The 18,782-nt window shown below is 53.5% G+C and overlaps 1 protein-coding gene across 1 annotated transcript; it reads right to left on the bottom strand.

Moving 5' to 3' along the window:
* Positions 1–2,775: 2,775 nt before the first annotated feature.
* ZNF446 (zinc finger protein 446) lies at positions 2,776–6,404 on the bottom strand (the record flags this gene model as incomplete). The annotated part of the gene is made up of 5 exons (XM_080703802.1): positions 2,776–3,213; positions 3,480–3,599; positions 5,396–5,490; positions 5,789–5,990; positions 6,063–6,404. 5 exons carry the CDS (start codon positions 6,402–6,404, stop codon positions 2,776–2,778), a joined length of 1,197 nt encoding a protein of 398 aa, XP_080559928.1.
* Positions 6,405–18,782: the final 12,378 nt, after the last annotated feature.

Here is an 18,782-nt window from a genome sequence, read left to right as displayed (position 1 = left end):
CTAGTGATGGGTGATCTGACAAAGGTTGGAGGGTACTGGATTGAGACGACAGGGCAAACAGAAAATAACGGAGAAACAACTCTGGCAAAGTGAACACCACATGCAAAGATCCTGGGGTAAATTTTGTAGGTATGGAGCAGCAACAGCAGGCACCACTGAAATGGTTGGAAGTGCTTCCTGGGCACTGTAAATTCAATGGGAGCATGGGCTTGCGAGCACCAAGACCTCTGGGAAATGAAGCCTGCACTGTGAGGTGCTGGAAGTGCTATGCAAAGCACTGTGGAGACAAACGTGTCCAGGGCCGGAAGCACCTTTGGGTCACAGGAGACTGGGCAAGGTGATGAACTCTTGAGGCCTCCAGGAGGCATAGTCCCCCTCACCTCAAGAGCCCAAAGTGCCCTCAGGGTGCCTTGGGCCTTAGGGGAGTGAACACCAAGGCTTCCAGGGCCATTCTGCCTTTGAGGTACACCCCCCAGCCCAATTTCTTATTCTTTTTATTATTTATTTATTTATTTATTTATTTATTTATTTATTTATTTAGTGGGTCTGGGGATGGAACCCAAGGGCATACGGCCTCTGAGCTACACCCTCTGCCCTATTTTTTATTCTTTACTTTGAAACAGGGTCTCACTAAGTTGTGGAGGGTCTCACTAAGTAGCTGAGGCTGTCTGCAAACTGCGATCCTCCAATCTCAGCCTCCTGAATATTGGGATTACAAGTGTGTGCCACCACATCTGGCTTTTATTCTTTATTTTGAAACAGGGTCTCACTAAGTTGTGGAGACCTCACTAAGTAGCTGGGACCCTTTGAGCTTCCTGTCTCAGCCTCCCAAGTACTGGGATTACAAGGGTGTGCCACCACACCCAGCTGCCAGACTTCTAAAACTAGTGTTTTGGAATTCAAAGGGTAAACAAATGCTGGTTTGGGAGTATTAAAAAAAAAATCTCCCAGCATTTGGGAGGCTGAGACAGGACGATTGCGGTTTGCAGACAGCCTCAGCTACTTAGTGAGGCCCTCTGCAACTCAGTGAAACCCTGTTTCAAAATAAAGAATAAAAAGTAGGGCTGGGAGTACAGCTTGGAGGTAGATGTCCCTGGGTTCCATCCCCAGTACAAAAAAAAAAAAAAAAAAAAAAAAAAAAAAATTTCAGCCAGGCATAGTGGCACACACTTGTAATCCCAGCATTTGGGAGGCTGAGATGGGATCACAGTTTTCGAAGACAGTGTCAGCTACATAGTGAGGTCCTCTGCAACTCAGTGACACCCTATATCAAAATAAAGAATAAAAAATAGGGCTGGGGGTATAGCTCAGAAGTAGAATGCCTCTGGGTTCCATCCCCAGTATCATAAAAAAAAAAAAATCTCATGCCTCATCATCTGACATGCAGATGGGAAACTTCTCTAGATTAATCATGTGGGCCCAGTGTCATCACAAAGGTCCTTCTAAATGGAAGAGAGAGGCAGAAGAGAACATCAGTGATGGAGTTTTAGAAATATTTGGCCATTGCTGGCATTCAAGATGGAGGAGCAAACTGGGAACGTGGTACACATCTGTAATCTCAGTACTTTGGAGGCTGAGACAGAAGGATTACAGGTTCAGCAACTTAGAGAGGTCTCCAGCAACTTAATGAGACCCTGTTTCAAAATAAAAATTAAAATGGGGCTAGGGTCTAGTTTGGAGGTAGAATGCCCCTGGATCCAATCCCCAGTAACAACAACCACAAAAGATGGAGGAAGAGGCCATGAGCCAAGGAATTTAGGTGGCCCCTAAAAGCTGGATTCTTTCTTAGAGCCCCCAGGAGGAACCAGGAGCCTTATTAATACCTTGCTTTAGTCCACTGAGACATGTTTCAGAGTTCTGACCTGTATAGCCATAGGAGAATAAACCTGTTCTTTCAAATCACTGAGTTTGTTGGAGCAGCTATCAGGAAACTAATACAATGTGCTAGCAAGTCCTGAGTAGCTGTCCAGAGGCCACGCAGACCTCCCTGGGCAGGAGGCAGCAGCGCCTTTGCCCTTCTGCTGTGTGACCAGCTGAGCCTGTGGGGATGCAGCCCTGCCTTCGAGGTGTGCGTGGCGTCAGAGATACCTGTTTGTTGCCCCTCCTCTCAGAGGCCACCTTTGTCCTTCCAAGCTTGGAAAGCAAGTCCCCTAACTGTCCATCCAAGCCCAGGCTCAAGAGCTCAAAGGCCAGGGATGATGGTGAATGACATGGGTGGCCAAGGAACAAGGTCAGCTGGGGGACCTAGGACTTGCAGTCGGGCTGGCCTTTCTAGGCTCAGCTGCCAGGCAAGAACACAGTGCCATCTTCTACCAAGAGAAGTGAGAAATCAGGATTCTTAATCAGAAACTTCCCATTATAGAAGTATAATTTATGTTCAGAATGAATGCACATACACAGAAGTCCAAGGGTCACACAGAGCAGGACAGAAGCCCACTGTGCTTTTCTGGGACTCCTGGGGCCTTCCACACTGAGAGCCCCAGGCAGTCAGCCCGTTTTGAGCATCCAGCTCTAGTAAGAGGTCCCAGAAGTGAGAACTGTCATGGGCTTAAACATCTGGCTAGCAGGGAGCGTGGGCCCTGGCCATCACCCTGCAGTCACTAGTCAGCCTGGATTCTAGCCCAGGCTGCTCCAGAATGCCTGGCAGGAAGGACAGAGCAGCTTTGCACTCCGGTGGCCTTTGGGGGCAGGTCCTGAGCTCCCTGCTGCTCTGAGTCTCCAGTCAGCTGGAGCCCATGGTGCTGTGTCCAGTGCCCTAGGACTGCCAGCTGCCACTCATGGGGCCTCAGGCCTGTGGCTCTTCCTGTGGATGACCAGCTGGGACTTCCAGTCAAAGCCGCGGCCACAGTCACCACAAAAGTGGCGCCGCTGGCCAGTGTGGCTCTTGCGGTGGATGACCAGTTGGGACTTCCAGCTGAAGCTGCACCCACACTCCTCGCACGTGTAGCTCTGTGGGCCAAGCAGGCGCCGTGGAGGGAGTGTGGCAGGCTGTCGGGGGACCTGCGGCAGCCTCTCTGGACCCGGGCCACCTGTGTGCGAACGGTGGTGGATGACAAACACTGACTTCCAGTCAAAGCTGCAGCCACACTGCTTGCATGTGTAGGGCTTCTGTGGTGCAGGTGGCGGGGACAGAAGCTCCTGGGCGCTGGCCACAGGGCCGGATGAGTTCTCACCGGCATGGTGCTGACCTGTGCCTGGGGGCGACGCACAGGCCTGGCCAAGCCCTGGCACAGCCATAGTAGTCGCCACTTCTGGGTGGTTCCTGTGGGCCTCGGGACCAATGCATGGCAGCCCAGACTCTGTTCTTGGCTTCAGCTCAGCCCCTGGGGGTGGCATCCCTGCTGGGGTGGGAGATGGTTAGGTGTGGGCTTTGCAAGCAGGAGTGGAGTGGATGCTCTTGGGAGAGAGGGACAAGGTGGCCAGGCCCAGGGAGATGGTGTGGAGTTGCGATGGCCTGAGGCAGGTTGGGGATCAGGCACCAAGGCCAGGGTGGGAAGGGGCCAGCAGTCCTCACCCAGTGAGACCACTGTGCCGTACTTCTCCAGCATCACGTCCCAGTACAACTCCTTCTGTGAACGGTTCAGCAGACCCCACTCCTCCTGCAGGGGCAGGGGTACAGACCATCATGGTCCCCCTGTTTCACCCACCAGTGTCCCATCTTTACCTGCTACCAGTGGAGTACACAGGTTACCTATGCTTCATCTGTGGGCAGCTAAGGACCAAGTTGAGATGGGTATTTGTGAATGTCTGGTCCTCCTTCAGGTCATCTGGCCAGCCTGCCAGCACTCATCCCCCTCAGCTGCCCACCCCAATTCTGGCCAGAAAGACTGAAACAGAGTGGGCTTGGGTAAGCCTGGCAGGGAAGATCATGGCTGGCCCCACCCTTCCTCCTGTCACCCGACCTTGAACAGGGTGTGCTGGAGAAAGAGCAAGAGGCTAGGGACTACCAGGTACCCAGCCGCCTTCCACCAAGCCTATGATTACATGGGCAGAAGGTCATCCTTGGGGCAGTGACCAAAGGACGTGGATCCAGGTGCGCGGGGAAGCCAGGCACCACAGGACATGTGAAGAGGTGGTGGAGAAAACTCAGGGCATGAGTGCCAGCTGGCTCCTGTGTGCTGCTTTAGGCAGGGCCCTGCGAGGGTGAGCTTGGAGGCCTGGCAGGGGGCCAGGATGGCTTCACTGAGGAATGTGCTCCCTGCCCAAATGGTCTGCCCTCTTTGCTGCCTTGAATCCTGTTATCTAGGGGACAGCTCAGCCTCTGGGGGTGGCATCCTTGCTGGGGTGGGAGATGGTTAGGTGTGGGCTTTGCAAGCAGGAGTAGAGTGGATGCTCTTGGGAGAGAGGGAACCAGTGGCCAGGCCCAGGCAGATAGGTGTGGAGTTGCGATGGCCTGAGGCAGGTTGGGGATCAGGCACCAAGGCCAGGGTGGGAAGGGGCCAGCAGTCCTCACCCAGTGAGACCACTGTGCTGTACCTGGTCAGCCCAGATTCTAGCCCAGGCTGCTCCAGAAGGCCTGGCAGGAAGGATAGAGTAGCTTTGCACTCTGGTGGCCTTTGGGGGCAGCCCTAGGGGACTGTTATCTAGGGCTCTTCTGAGTTAGAAAAAATGTCCTAAAGGACAAGACAAAATGGTCTGGGAGCAGAGAGGTGGCGGCTGAGAGCAGCCAAAGCTAGATTGCTGTGGATGGGTGAGAAATCCACGGGGCCTACAGCCTTCCCATCTGCCCCTCACCTCCGGCTGTGCCACCAGGCCACACAAAGAGCCTGAGGCTCTTCTCAGCCTTAAAGTGCATCTCAAACAACAAGTAAGGAAGCTCCCAAGTGGAGTGGCTTAGAAGCAGAAAAGCTAGGAGAGGGCAAGACCCTGACTTAGGAGCCTGCTCCATGTAGCAGGATCTTTACACTAAGCTTCTAGGTCCAGCTGAGTGCCCTTTGAGAAAAGCCCCAGAAGAGCAGGGACTCTGGGCATTTCACAGGGAGAGTGTGTCTGTTCTGGCTTCTGGTGTCTTCTGCCACAATTGGTCATCTGCCCCCGCCCCCGACCTGCACATAAAAGTTCAAACTTCCAGGTTCTGAGGGAAATCTGGGAGCTGCAAAGTTTTCCAGTGATTTCTCTGGAGGTGAGGAAGCCAGGCCCATCAATTCTAGACACTCTTAACCAGATTTCCATGGCCTGAAGCCCCAAATCTTTCCAGTAACAGAGACCGCCAGTTTGTTCCTCTGCTTCTAGGACCTGTGGGGCACCCCTGCCACTTACTACATTTCTGGGCAGTAACAAGCACAAGAGTCACTGGCCAGGGAGCCTGGAAAATCACAGGGTTGAAGGCAGTCAGTCACCAGGGACATCCCCCTCCTGCACTTGGGACCTGGGCTCCTTACTGGGGGCTGCTCACCTGAACACTGGGTGGGCAGAAGGATGTAGAGGCTGGTTCCTGGTGCTCGAGATGCCCCTCAGGAGGCCGGGCTGGCAGCATGGGACTGGAAGTTGCTGAGAAGATGAAAAGAGGCATCAGGTGCTGCCCACATGAGCCGGGAGTCAGAGCCGATGTCACTGCCCCGGCCTTGGCCCATCTCTGCCCAGTGACATGGTGGGCAGCCGGACCTTTACTCCTGCCTCCTAGAAATCCAGTTCTGCATTCCCTCCAGAGTCCCCATCCACAGTCAGGAACATCCACACTCACGGCAAGAGTCCCTGCCCAGGCATAACATCCCTTGGGTCTCTCCTCTAGGGATGTGCACACTTTCTCCATGGATCCCAGAGTCTTGGTGGGGCATCCCCCCCTCACCCATATCCTGCCCATCAGCACTGGGCTCCTCCTTCACACTGCAACTGAGCTGGGCAGGCCCTTCCATCCTGGCATCCTCTGGACCATCTCCAGGGGCTGACCCAGAGAGCTCTATTGTCCCTGAGGGGTGGGGGCTCCCCAAGGACTCATCTGTCTTCTGGGCTGCAGGAGGCACCTCGGGCTTCAGGATGTGGGCTGTGATCTAAGAAGAAAAAACAAGTCACAGGGGTTCTACATCTGGTCTGTCCTAAGATGTGAATGCCACTACACTCACCCAATCCAATAGCTGCCCGGGGTCATGCTGTAGCCCTTCAACCAGGGCTGCAGCCTCTTCAGGGCTGCCTGGTTGCTGCCCTTGCACCCAGGCCCGGATCTCAGGAGGCAGCGCATCCAGGAACTGCTCCAGTACCAGCAGCTCCAGCATCTGCTCCTTGGAACATGACTCTGGTCGCAGCCACTGGCGACACAGCGCTCGTAGCTGAGCCAGGGCCTCGCGGGGACCTGCCACCTCTCTGTAGCAGAATCCCCGGAACCGTAGTCGTGCAGCCTCAAGCTCTTCAAGGGTGGCCTCAGGGTCTCTGAGGGGCTGGTGTGGGGGATCCAGAGGCGATGGCATTCTTGTTTCAGAAGGTCTTCTTGGAGCCACCAAAAGGAATCTATAGAAAAGGAAAGGTTAGAATCTCATCCAAGAGGAGCTGGCCAGGTAAAGGCAGATACCAGACCCAGCCCAGGGGTTATGGGTCTGAGACCATCCAAGAAAGCTTCATGGAGGGAGAAGGTCACAGAAGGTTGACTGCTGACAAAAACTGACAGCAGGGGTAAGTCTTGAGGACAAATACCTTGATACATGGAGTCCAGGGAGCTTCTAGGAACTACAAAACATTAGATCAAACGCCTGGTACAACAGATAATTACTGAGAGATGACAGGAAAGTGGCTCCTTGGAACAGTCGGGTAAGTCCATGGGATGGGGAACTCTGAAAGTGGGCGGGGCACCAGTTAGGAAGCTGGTGGGGCTGCGTGTTGACTGTAAAGTTGATTCTGGAGACCAGGCACGACCACTCCATGGTGCAAGGCAGGGGCTGAAGAACTAGGGAGCTGATACGAGCTCAGAGACCGTGCTCGCAGACCACAGTGGCCTGTAGATGCCTCCTATGGCCTGGGTCTGTGCATGTAAAACCCCAAATCAAAAGGTAAACCAAATGGAGCCACGCGTTGCATGGAGTCATGGGCTAGAAACTGTCTCAGCCCCGAGGAGGTTCTGGAATGAAACATGCCAATCTGGAGGCCTTTCAGGCCAGTCCTATCTGAGGAGCCCTCGGACTTCGGGGTCTGTCCCTCAAAATAGTAAGGGTAGCAGTGGGTCTTTCAAGAGTTCTGGGGCTGGGCATAGGGAACGGTGTTCTGGTTGGGGCAAAGGCCCTTGCAAAAGCGGCACATCGCGAGGCTGGATAGCTCTCTGGAGCCAAAGGAGCAGGGCCCGCCTGGTCCTGGGGCAGCCACACGCCCCTCGGGGTGGAAGGGCCGCGCCCCGCCCAGCCAGGAACGCGCTCACCTCCGCCGCTGCGCCGCTACCCAGGGCCACTTCCGGGGAGTGGCACCGCGTCCGCCCACCTGCCACCAGCTGACCGAGCCGGCCCACCTCTCCGCGCGTTGCCTGGGCGACACTGCCCTGGCCAATCCCCAGCCTGCCCCACAGGCACCTCCCCCTCCCCAGGACTACGTTTCCCATAAGCCTCAGCAAGCAAGGACAGGCGCTCATTTCAGCGGCATCTCATGAGTGAGAGGCGCTCCGTTACACTTTAGGAATCCGCAGTGCCGTGGAATTTGGGGAATTCTCTCTTCCGTCTGGAAGCCACTGTTTCTTTGCAGTATAGGCCCAGGATCCTTCCACGGCCGAACAGAGCTGTGCGTTCGACTCTTACGCATGTGCACATCGGATTCGACTCCTATTGGCTACTGATGGTGTGCTCTCTCAGCCAATCAGAGCTAGCACTCCGACTAGACCCCTCCCCGCCCCCGCGCCATCAAGAGGCTTCTGTTGCGCTCAGCCGTCCCCGAGGTGACAGCCCGATCACTGCGGGCGGCCGTCATCTGCTTCCGTGGCAATGATCCGTGCGTCGCCCAGCCTCTGGGAAGATCTGAAGTGGCGGCTCCGTGAACTTCTAGGTTGAATTGTTCTGCGGAGGTACCCACTGCAGGAACCCGCAGGATCCGCGGGCTTTTCCCATCACTCCTGAGGACTTTAAGGAGAGCACTGAAGACCTTCATTCAACCTCTGTTAAGGGCCTCGAGGACTTCTGGGGGCAACAGGCACTCAGGTGGGCATCCTTTACTGAGAAAGTAACCGTGTGATTACCCTCAGAGTCGCTGGCATGTCTTCAGTACTACAAATGAAGGATGGAGATTTCTGTCCAAGTTTCTGGGATGTGCTCAACCTTATATTTACTCCGGGGACCAAAACTAGAAAAGGGAACTTATATTTATGTTCTCCCAATAGACACTTTTTAGATTTTTTAACTTTTTTTTTTTTTTTTGTACTGGGTATGGAACCCAGGAGCATTTACCTCCGAGTTAAACCCAGCCCTTTTTATTCTTTTATTTTGAAACAGGGTCTTACTAGTTGTGGAGGGCCTCACTAAGTTGCTGAGGCTGGTTTCAAACCTGCAGTCCTCCTGTCTCAGCCACCCAAGTACTACTTTTTAGATTTAACTGTAGGATAGGGTCAGTTTTGCTTCCGAATACCAAGTGGCTGAAGTTGACTTATTCAATCTTAAACTGCACCTGAGTGTGTTCTAATCTCCCCCCCCCCACCACACACATACACACACACTTTGGTACTGGGAATTGAACGCAGTACCAAATTCAAGGGCCTTTTACCCCTGAGCTATATTCCCAACTCTATTTTAATTTTTTTGGTGTATATTATTGGGGATGGTACCCAGGGGCATTCTACTGCTGAGCTACACCTCCGCCACCCCAGCTCCATTTTATTTTTTATTTGGAAACAGGGTCTCACTAAGTTGTGGAGGTCCTAATTTGCTGAGGTTATCCAAGAACCTGCAATCTTCCTGTCTCAGCCTCTGAAGTACTGCTCCCAAGAATTGCAGGTTTGGGGATAGACTCAAGTAGTAAGACTCTCATCAACCTAGTAAGACCCTGTTTCAAAATAAAAGTAATATAGGGCTGAGGGTGTAGCTCAGAGGTAGAATGCCCCTGGGTTCAATCCCAGTAACACACACACACACACACACACACACACACACACACACACACACACTGGAGTCTCTCATGGGGAGGGGTGCCTACCTATAATTCCAGTCCTTGTGAAGCTGAGAGAAAGTCACAGATTCAAGTCAAGTCTCAGCAATTTAGTGAGAACTTGTTTAAAAATAAAAAGTAAAATAGGTTTGGGGTATAGCTCAGAGGTAGAATGCCCCTGGGTTCAATCCTAAGTACCACAAAAATGAATACATAAGTAAAATAGAGAGGGATGGGGGTGTAACTCAGAGGCAAAATGTTCCTGAATTCAACCCCCAGTACCAAACAAATTAAATAGGCCTGGGGTTAGCCAGGTGTGGTGGCAAAGGCTTGTAATCCCAGTGCTTGGGAGGCTCAGACAGAAGGATCACAGGTTCACAGCCAGCCTCAGCTACTTAGTGAGGCCCCTGCATCTTAGTGAGACCCTGTTTCAAATATAAAGAATAAAAGAATGCTGGGCATGGTAGAACATGCTTGTAATCCCAGCGCTTGGGAGGCTGAGACAGGATCGCACAGGTTCGAAGCCAACCTCAGCTACTTAGGCTCTCAGCAACTTAGTGAGACCCTGTTTCCAAATAAAGTATAAAAAGAGGTCTGGGAGTACAGCCCAGAGGTAGAAAAGGCCCTGGGTTCCACCCTCAGTACCACAAAAATTTTTTAAAAAAAAAGAGAAAAAGAAAGAACAAAAGAATAAAATAGGGCTGGGGAGATAGAGCTCAGAGGTAGAATGTCCTTGGGTTCAATCCTCAGCACCACAAAAACAAAACAACAACAACAAAATCCTTGCAAAGTTACCATGCTCTAACCTCAAACCTGTAATCGTAAACCAGGCGTGGTGATGCATGCTTGTAATCCCAGCATTTGGGAGCCTGAGACAGGAGGATCGCGTTTGTAGACAGCCTATACTACTTAGTGAGGCCCTTTGCAACTCAGCCTGAGACAGGAGTATTGCAGTTTACAGACAGCCTCAGCTACTTAGTGGGGCCCTTTGCAACTCAGTGAGACCCTGTTTCAAAATAAAGAATAAAAAATAGGGCTAGAGGCATAGCTCAGAGGTCGAATGCCCCTGGGTTCCATCCCCAGTACCGTAAAGAAAAAAGAAAAAAAACAAGGTCTCCTGACTTCTCCCACCCACGTGTGGCCACCAAGGGGCTATAGGTGTCCCAGTTACTCATTGGGCTGCAGACAATCTGTATCTCTACCCTGTGGTCTCTCTAGAAGATTTAGGTTGAAGTCCAATCCTGAACCCCACCAATGTGTCCATTTAATGCTATTTGCACTGGAGCCAGGCATGGTGGTGTATGTCTGGAATCCCAGCACTTGGGAGGCTGAGACAGGAAGATCACAAGTTTGAGGGAGTGCTCATCAAGTACTCAGCTCAACCTACTGAGACCCTGTTTCAAAAAAGAAAAATAGAGCCGGGGGTGGTGGCACACGCTTGTAATCCCAGCACTTGGCAGGCCGAGACCAGAGGATCGTGGTTTGCGGACAGCCTCAGCTACTTAGTGAGGCCCTTTGCAACTTAGTGAGACCCTGTTTCAAAATAAAGAATAAAAAATAGGACAGGGGGGTATAGCTCGAAGATCAAGTGCCCCTGGGTTCCATCCCCAGACATGCAAAAAAAAAAAAAAAGAAAGAAAAAAGAAAGGAAGGAAGGAAGGAAGGAAGGAAAAATAATAATAATAGGGCTGGGGGTATAACTTGGAGGTAGAATGCCCCTGGGTTCCATCCCTAGGACTGCAAAAAAAAAAAAAAAAAAAAAAAAAATTGCATTAGAATGAGATGGGCAATAGTCTATTACTTTTCACAAAATGTTTATAAAAAAACCCTACTAATCCAGGTGTGATAGCACACGCTTGCACGTTTGTAATCCCAGTGCTTAGGAGGCTGAGATAGGAGGATTGCAAAGGTTCAAAGCTAGTCTCAGCTACTTGGTGAGGCTCTCAGCAACTAGTGAGACCCTGTTTCCAAATAAAATAAAATAGGTCTTGGAGTATAGCCTTGAAGTAGAAGGCCCTGGGTTCCATCCCCAGTGCCACAAAGAGAGAGGGGAAGGGGAGAGAAAAGAAACTACCAGGGAGCCTTTCTGAACTGGTGTAAAAGTCTGAACAATGGGAAGCTGAGACAGAAGGATCGTATGTTTGAAGCCAGGCAGCCTCAGCAATTTAGTGAGACCCTATTTCCAAATGAAGAGTAAAAAAATAAAAAATAAAAAATAAAATAGGTACATGCTTATAATCCCAGTTTTTGGGAGACTGAGACAGGAGGATCACAGGTTTGAGACCAGCATCAACAACCTAGTGAGACCCTGATTCAAAAGCAAAAAATTAAAAAGGTCTGGTGTTGTAGCTCAGAGGTAGAATGCCTCTGGGTTCAAACCCCACTAAAACACACACACACACACACACACACACACACACACACACACACACAGGGTTGATGATGTAGCTTGGAGGTAGAATGTTCCTGGGTTCAATCTCCAGCACCACTAAGTGGGGGGGGGGAAGCAAGCCGTCATGGTGGCTTTTTGTAATCCCAGTACGTGGGAGACTGAGTCTGGAGGATTATTTCAGGTTTGAGGACTGCCTCAGCAATTTAGGCCTTCTGCAACTTAGTGATACCCAAAAATAAAAGAATAGCTGGGTGTGGTGGCACATGCTTGTAATCCCAGCATTTGGGAGGCTGAGACAGGAGAATAGCAGTTCCCGGACAGCCTCAGCTACTTAGTGAGGCCCTTTGCAACTCAGACCCTGTTTACAAATAAAGAATAAAAAATAGGGCTGAGGGTGTAGTTCAGAGGTAGAATACCCCTGGCTCCCATCCCTAGTACCACTCACACACACAAAATAAAAAATAAATAAATATAGCTGGGCACTGGTGGCGCAGGCTTGTAATCCCAGCATTTGAAAGGCTAAAACAGGAGGATCGCCGTTAGCAGACAGCCTCAGCCCTTTGCAACTCAGTGAGACTCTGTTTCAAAATAAAGAATAAAAACTAGGGCTGGGGTATAGCTCAGAGGTGGAATGTCCCTGGGTTCAATTCCCAGGACCACACACACACACACACACACACACACACCCCTGAACAATGCATGCCCTGGAACTGAGAGAAGAGCTAAGTCTGTGACTTCCACATTCCTGTGCAAGAAATAACTTACATCCATTCCAAGTTGTAAATGCTAAGTCTTTTTTTAATTTTTCCTGGTAAAAAGACAATATCCTTTGTTATGAAGCCCCAGGTCAGTACAGGGCCTGGTCGGCTAAAGAGCACAGGAATCAAACTGGGCCTCCACCCCATTGGTTTGTCTCCCCCATTCAGAGGCGTTTTAACTGGGGAAGGTGGTTTTAGAAAGGTGGGACAGTCTTAAATAATGGCAACTCCTCCCTGTTCAGCCCTCTGTCCTACTTTTCAGGTAGGCACATGGCCACCAAACACGCAAAAGTGAGCAGCCCCATCTTGTCTCCCGTAAAGATACTGCCATCACTTTGGGTATACAGGTTCGTCCTAACATCGACTGTGGTAACAGGAGCTGATGACAGGCCTCGGGTGGGAAAGTGAATGAGTGCTAGGAGCCAGCATCCTCCATCTGTCTTTCCAAGGCTGAGAACCATGTCTTCTCCCCGAGCCCCCACACCTGGCGTTCTAGAGCAAGGGGTTTGAGGGTCAAGGCATGTGGATACTGGATCAGTCTCTGGACTTCTAGCCCCAGTTTTGCTGTGCTCCAGGAAACTTGCTTTGCCTCTTTGTGTCTCAACTTCCTCAGCTTTGAAGTGGGGATACCAGAAGAGGGCTCACAGGGCTGAGAGGAGGAACTTCCCAGCACCTAGAACAGGGGTTGGCAGTGAACACATGTTGCACCTTATTACGATCTACCTGTCAGTGTCTTTGAACAGCACCCTCCATGGGTCCAAATCTTGTTTTTTTTTTTTTTTTTTTTTTTTCCTTTTTCCCAAAGGAGGCAACCAAGGAGCCCAGCCACCTACCCAAGTCCTGCATCCTGCCCCCATCCCCAGTGGCCTGCTGTTTGTGGGGCTGGCCTTAGGCTGAGTACAGGCCTGAGTGGATCCCAGGTGCTCTATGTGTACAGACAGATTTCTCCTGGTGGTCCCAACCCCATGCTGCACATCCCCTCCTCACCTTGGTGTCCAGCCATGAAACAGTGAAGGGGCATCTGCATACAGTGTTGTCCTTTTGGCCTCCCACTGGCTCTGACCCGGCTCACTGCACCAAAGTCCCAGCACCAGTCTGCCCCCCTGATGTCTCTGTAGCATGCTGTCTTTGAGGACAGAGGTAGAGCCATGGCTGACTTGGCAAATCTTGTGGCTCTGTGCATCCAGAACCACAGACAAAGGATCACCCTCATGTCTGGCTCACAGGCACAAGGCTTCTCCCCACTGTGAATCTGCAGTGCATACAGACCTTTTAGCCATGGAACAGATTCACAAAAGGACGAAGAAAGCCAGCACTGTGACATCAGGACTCGGCTGCCTTCGGGGCTGTGGATGGGCCTGAGGTAGGCGTGGCCTTGGAATCCTTCCCCAAAGCACTTTCCAATGATGCCCCCGGAGGAAGCTGGGCCTGGGAGCGTACAGTGGCCCTGGGTCGCCGCAAGGCCTTCTCACCGGTGTGAATCCTCTGGTGGTGGAAGAGGGCTGGGCGCTCGCGGAAGGCTCGGCCACACTGCGTGCACACGAAGGGCTTCTCGCCTGTGTGGATGCGCCGGTGGCTGAGTAGCACTGCGCCCTTGGCAAAGGCCTTGCCGCAATCCCCGCAACGGAAAGGCCGCTCACCAGTGTGCAGCAGCTGGTGCTGTGTGAGGTTAGAGCTGTGGCTGAAGGCGCGGCCACACTGTGCGCACGCGAAGGGCTTCTCGCCCGTGTGCACACGTTGGTGCTTGAAAAGTGAGGAACCCTGGCTGAAGGCCGCCCCGCAGAGCGCACAGGCATAGGGCTTCTCGCCTGTGTGCGTGCGCTCATGCTGGATCAAGTGTGAGTTGCGGCAGAAGCGGCGACCACATTGCGCGCAGGCATAGGGCCGCCCTCCCGCGTGGATCTTTCGGTGCTGGCTGAGGTTGGAGCCGTGGCTGAAGGCCTTGCCGCACTCGCCGCAGTGGAAGGACTTCTCCGCCGTGTGGATCCGCTGGTGCCGCACTAATGAGGAGCTATGCCGGAAGGCCTTGCCACAGACCAGGCACGCGTAGGGCGTCTCTCCACTGTGGATGCGCTGGTGCTGCGTCAGGTGCGACGTCTGGCTGAAGGCCTTGCCGCACTGGGCGCACTCGTACGGCCGCTCTCCTGTGTGGGTGCGCAGGTGCTTGAGGAGGTCTGAGCTCTTCACGAAAACTTTGCTGCAAGCCCTGCATTCAAAGGGCTTCTCCCCGGGGAGGAGACCTGGGGCAGCATGAAGGGCCTCGCCCAGCTCGTTCCAGGTCTGGGGCTCCTGGGCGCTGGGGAGTCTCTGAGGCTTGTGCCAATCTGCGCTCATTCTGGGTTCTCCCCCAGCGCAACCAGCCCCAGGGTCCGGGATGCTTGGGAAGGCTCTCCCTGGGACTGGCTGCATATATGGCTTCTGTGGCTCGGCTGCCTGCAGCAGATTCCCGGGCGCCAGGCAGGGTGTGAGGGCCTTCTCCCTGGACAGGCTGCCCTCGGGAGCCCTCAGCGGGGAGGTTAGTCGCAGGCTGATGCCCACCTCGCCGCTGCCCGAGCCTAGCAGGAGCCTCTCCCAGTAGATCACCGACACCCCCGAGGGTTTTTTCTCCCAAGATCGGGAGGCACCCAGTGGTCCCTCTGAGCTTTTCGCACTATGGCAGGCACCAGCAGCAGGGACACCAGTAGGTGCCCCAGGGGGTCTGTTCAGGAAGGCCCCCGGCAGGGCTGCTTCTCCAGAAATACCTCTGCCCTCTGCCAGACAACGGGAACCTTAAGACAGAGGAAGGTGGCTGCCTGGGTCACCTCGCCAGGAGGTGACCAGAGCAGGCTGCGTGTAGACGCCTAGGATGAAAAGCAAAGGCCTGGGCTGGCCCTGAGGAGGAGGTAGCTCTCCCTATAATCAGGTCCCAGACACCCAAGTGTGGTGTGGGGAGGACCCAGCAGCCACTACACACCTCACAGGCCTCTGTGCTGGCTGTCCCCACTACAGATGCCTTTCCCACCACCCACCACCTCTCACCCCTCCCACCTGAGCTCACTCCCCAGCCTGCTTTTGCTCCTTGCTCTGACCCACATCTGAGGCTTCAGCCTATTCCTCAATATCCTTGACTGCCTGCCTCTCCACTGGCATCAGTTCCCCGAAGCCAGATGGGGAGTACCTAGTGAAGACGGTATCCCTGGTGCCTGGAATAGGCCTGGCCACAAAAGTGCTCAAGCCGCTCCTGGACGATGGAAGAAAGATGCCGCCACAGATGTGGAGGGTTTGAGGCCACATGCCTAGCTGTGGGAGGGACTCTGAATGGGTCTCCTGTGGAACCCAGCTCCTATGCCTTTGGAACTCTCCCTTCAAGGGCAGTCAAAGCCCCAGCCTCTAGGAGATGCTGATGAAGGAAGGAGACAGGACAGCAGGGTATGTTCATGAAGGGAAAACAAAGGCTTGGCCACAGGTTGCTCCCGAGTTTACCCCACCTTGCGTCCCCACTCACCAAGGCTGGGCCTCCTGTGGGTGTTTCTGCCCAGGACTGTGTTTGTCCCGCTGGGAACCCAGGGCTCCTCACCACGCTCCAGTTGGATGACCACACAAGGTCGGGAGGCAGAGAGCCCTGTGAAGGAGGAGGCTCAGGGGTGAGGCCAGTCCCAACTCAGGTCAGCCTACCCCTCGATAAATAGCAGGGATCAGGACTTCATGGAAATAAATAGCACTGTCCGTGCAACCTGGAAAACTGTAAGGTCTCCATGGACCTTAGGAACTACAGAAAGGGTTCACAAGACGTGGGAGGAAAACCACAACTGTCGTGAGCAGCGTCTGTATCAGCAGCACCACAGGAAGGGACTAAGCCCAGGTGTGGGAGACTGCAGCCAGACAAGGCCACAGAGCATAGCTGAGCTCACCATGACCCCCATCTGACAGGGTCCCCAGCCAGAAGGTCCTGCTCATGAGTGGGTAAGGGGCAGACCTAATGGCCCAGGTGGCACCAACTTTGCTTCCCACAGAGGACCCAAGGTTTTACCCAGTGAGGCCACAAGTGCGAAGTTCTCCAGCATCACACGGCGGTACAGGGCCCTTTGGGCTGTGTCCAGTAGCATCCACTCCTCCCGGGAGAAGTACACAGCCACATCCTCAAAGGCCATCAGGCCCTACAACAACAGACAGGAGAGGTAAGGCTGTGTGACCCAGGCCCCAAGTACACATCAGATCCTGATTCTACTGTCCCAATGCCTCTCAGACACCCACCCTTTTACTCAGGGTTCTACTGCAGATCTATCTTAATATATACTTCTTCCACCCGTCTGGATCACCTCCCTTCTCCCTCCCTGTCCAGGCTGCATATATCCTGTGCCTCTCTACATAAGCAAGGGAGAGAGCAAGCCTCAGGGCCCTTGGTTGGCTGCCACACCAGAGACAGTCCCAGACATCCACTCATGCCCCAAATAGACATGCCTTTCCTCTGCCTGCAACAAACAAGTCCAGCTGCAAAGAGACAGGAGGGTCTTGATTCATGGCCAGCCTCAGCTACTTAGGCCCTCTGCAATTTAATGAGACTCTTTCAAAATAAGAATAAAAAATTAGGGATGGGGATATAGCACAGAGGTAGAATGCCCCTAGGTTCCATCCCTGGTAACACAAAAAATAAATGAAAAAACAAATAAAACAGGGTTGGGGTATAGTTCAGAGATAGAATGCCCTGAGATCAATCCCCAGCACACACACACAAAAAAAAGCCTCCATGCCACACCATGTCTGTCTGATACACACACACATTTTGGCGGTACTGGGGATGGAACCCAGTACCTTTGGGGATCTACCTTTGAGCTACACCCCCAGCCCTATATTTTATTCTTTATTTTCAGACAGGGTCTCACTGAGTGGCAAAGGGCCTCACTAAGTAGCCGAGGCTGTCCGGAAACCATGAGGCTGTCCTAAAACCATGATCCTCCAATCTCAGCCTCCCAAATGCTGGGATTACAAGCATGTACCACCACACCCAGCTCTTGCCTGATATTTTAAGGGTAGTCTCCCAGCCTGAAAGTCTGTATGGTCCCCAACCAGATGCCACAAGAGGGTAGCTCCAAGGGCATGGTGAACACACAGAAGTCAATCCCTTCTTCCACAGCATTGCCCCTCTATTTCTTTTCCACTCTGCAGCTGCCTTCTCTCCCTCAGTCACCTGCCATACTCTTTCCTTGACAGACACAGAAACCCTCAGCCATTCTTTCTTGCTCTGAAGCCCTAATTTACCATCCCTGGCCGAATCAATGAAAACATACCCCCTCACTCTAGTTCCCCGGCCCTGCTTTGGCTCAGGACACTGGGACCTGGTCTTTTGGACCCCTTCAACCTCTATGATATAACAGATTCCTGATCTTTCCTGCAAGAGACCTCCTGTTTTCCCTTCAAATCCTTGTTTCTGTTCTTTCAGGCAATCAGGCTAAAAAGCCTGGGATGGTGCTTGGCTCACAACAGTTACACACCACATCTGATGTATAAGCAGATCGATCAGTTTCCCACTACCACTGCCCCATCTGGTCCCAAAGTCATCATTCGCTCTCCCGTGATAGCAGCTTCTTTCCTTCATACAGACACACCCCCTCCACCTCTGTTCTTCACTCAACAAAAGGTGGGATGCTTTTAAAATATAACTGGGAGGATACCCAATCTTCAGTTTTCCATGGCTCCCACTCTTGGGATAATGCCCCAAGTCCTCTGCTCTCCCCTCCAGAGAGAGAAAACTCAGTACCAGAAGAAAAGTTCAGTCTCCTCTCCCAGCTTTTGCACGTGTGTAGCACTGCCTTTGGGATCCCCTTTTCAGGCTTTATTCCCACCCTTGGCTGAAGGAAGTGGGATCCCACATGTGCATGCCTGCCTGACCAGGGCTACAGGGTTTGAAACGAACCTCTTTCCCCACCCAACCCCCTAGAGCAAGAGGCAAGACAAGCCGTCCAGGTAAAGCCCTTTGTGGGGCTCTGGTCCCTAGGAGGGGGCACTCCACTCACCAGCGTCGGAGCTACCAGCGGGCCCGCCGCCGCCATGCGAACCTGCGGCTGGGGCGGGGCAGAAGGGGCGGACGACCCCAGCCCCGCCGGTCCCCGCCCCCGGCCCCTCGTGGCCCCCCTGGGCTTCAGTCTCCCCTCTGCCCGGGCACAGAACGCCCGGGAGTCGCTGTGGGCTGCCGGCGGAGAAGCACGCGTCACCGGGAGAAGCCCCGGGCCGCCCCGTCGCCCTCGCGCCCCCCGGGGAAACCGAGGCTTGGGGGGCGGGGCCGCCGGCCTGCAGCCCCGACGAGGCGCAGGCGCGGCTTCTCCACTGAACCTTCCTCGCTGGCTCTTTCTGGAACCCCAGTCTCCTCCTCGTCCTCCTGGAGAGCCGGCCGAGCCCCTTTGGCACCGACACCTGTGTGGCCCCAGGCTGGGCAGCGGTGACAGCCCGGAGCGCAGGAAGTCCCGCCGCCGCCGCTGCCGGCGCACCCCACGGACGCTCGCGCAGAGCCTTCTGGGTGCTGTAGTTTCCGGTGTGCACAGGCCGCCCACCCTGTCTCCATGGCAACGGCCAGGCACTGTCGCGCTACCTAGCGAATTTTGAGAGCG

The sequence above is a fragment of the Muscardinus avellanarius genome (genome assembly GCF_963383645.1).
Source record: "Muscardinus avellanarius genome assembly, chromosome: 10".
In the NCBI taxonomy this organism is placed as follows: domain Eukaryota; kingdom Metazoa; phylum Chordata; class Mammalia; order Rodentia; family Gliridae; genus Muscardinus; species Muscardinus avellanarius.
This window is presented reverse-complemented; position numbering and strand designations above follow the sequence as displayed.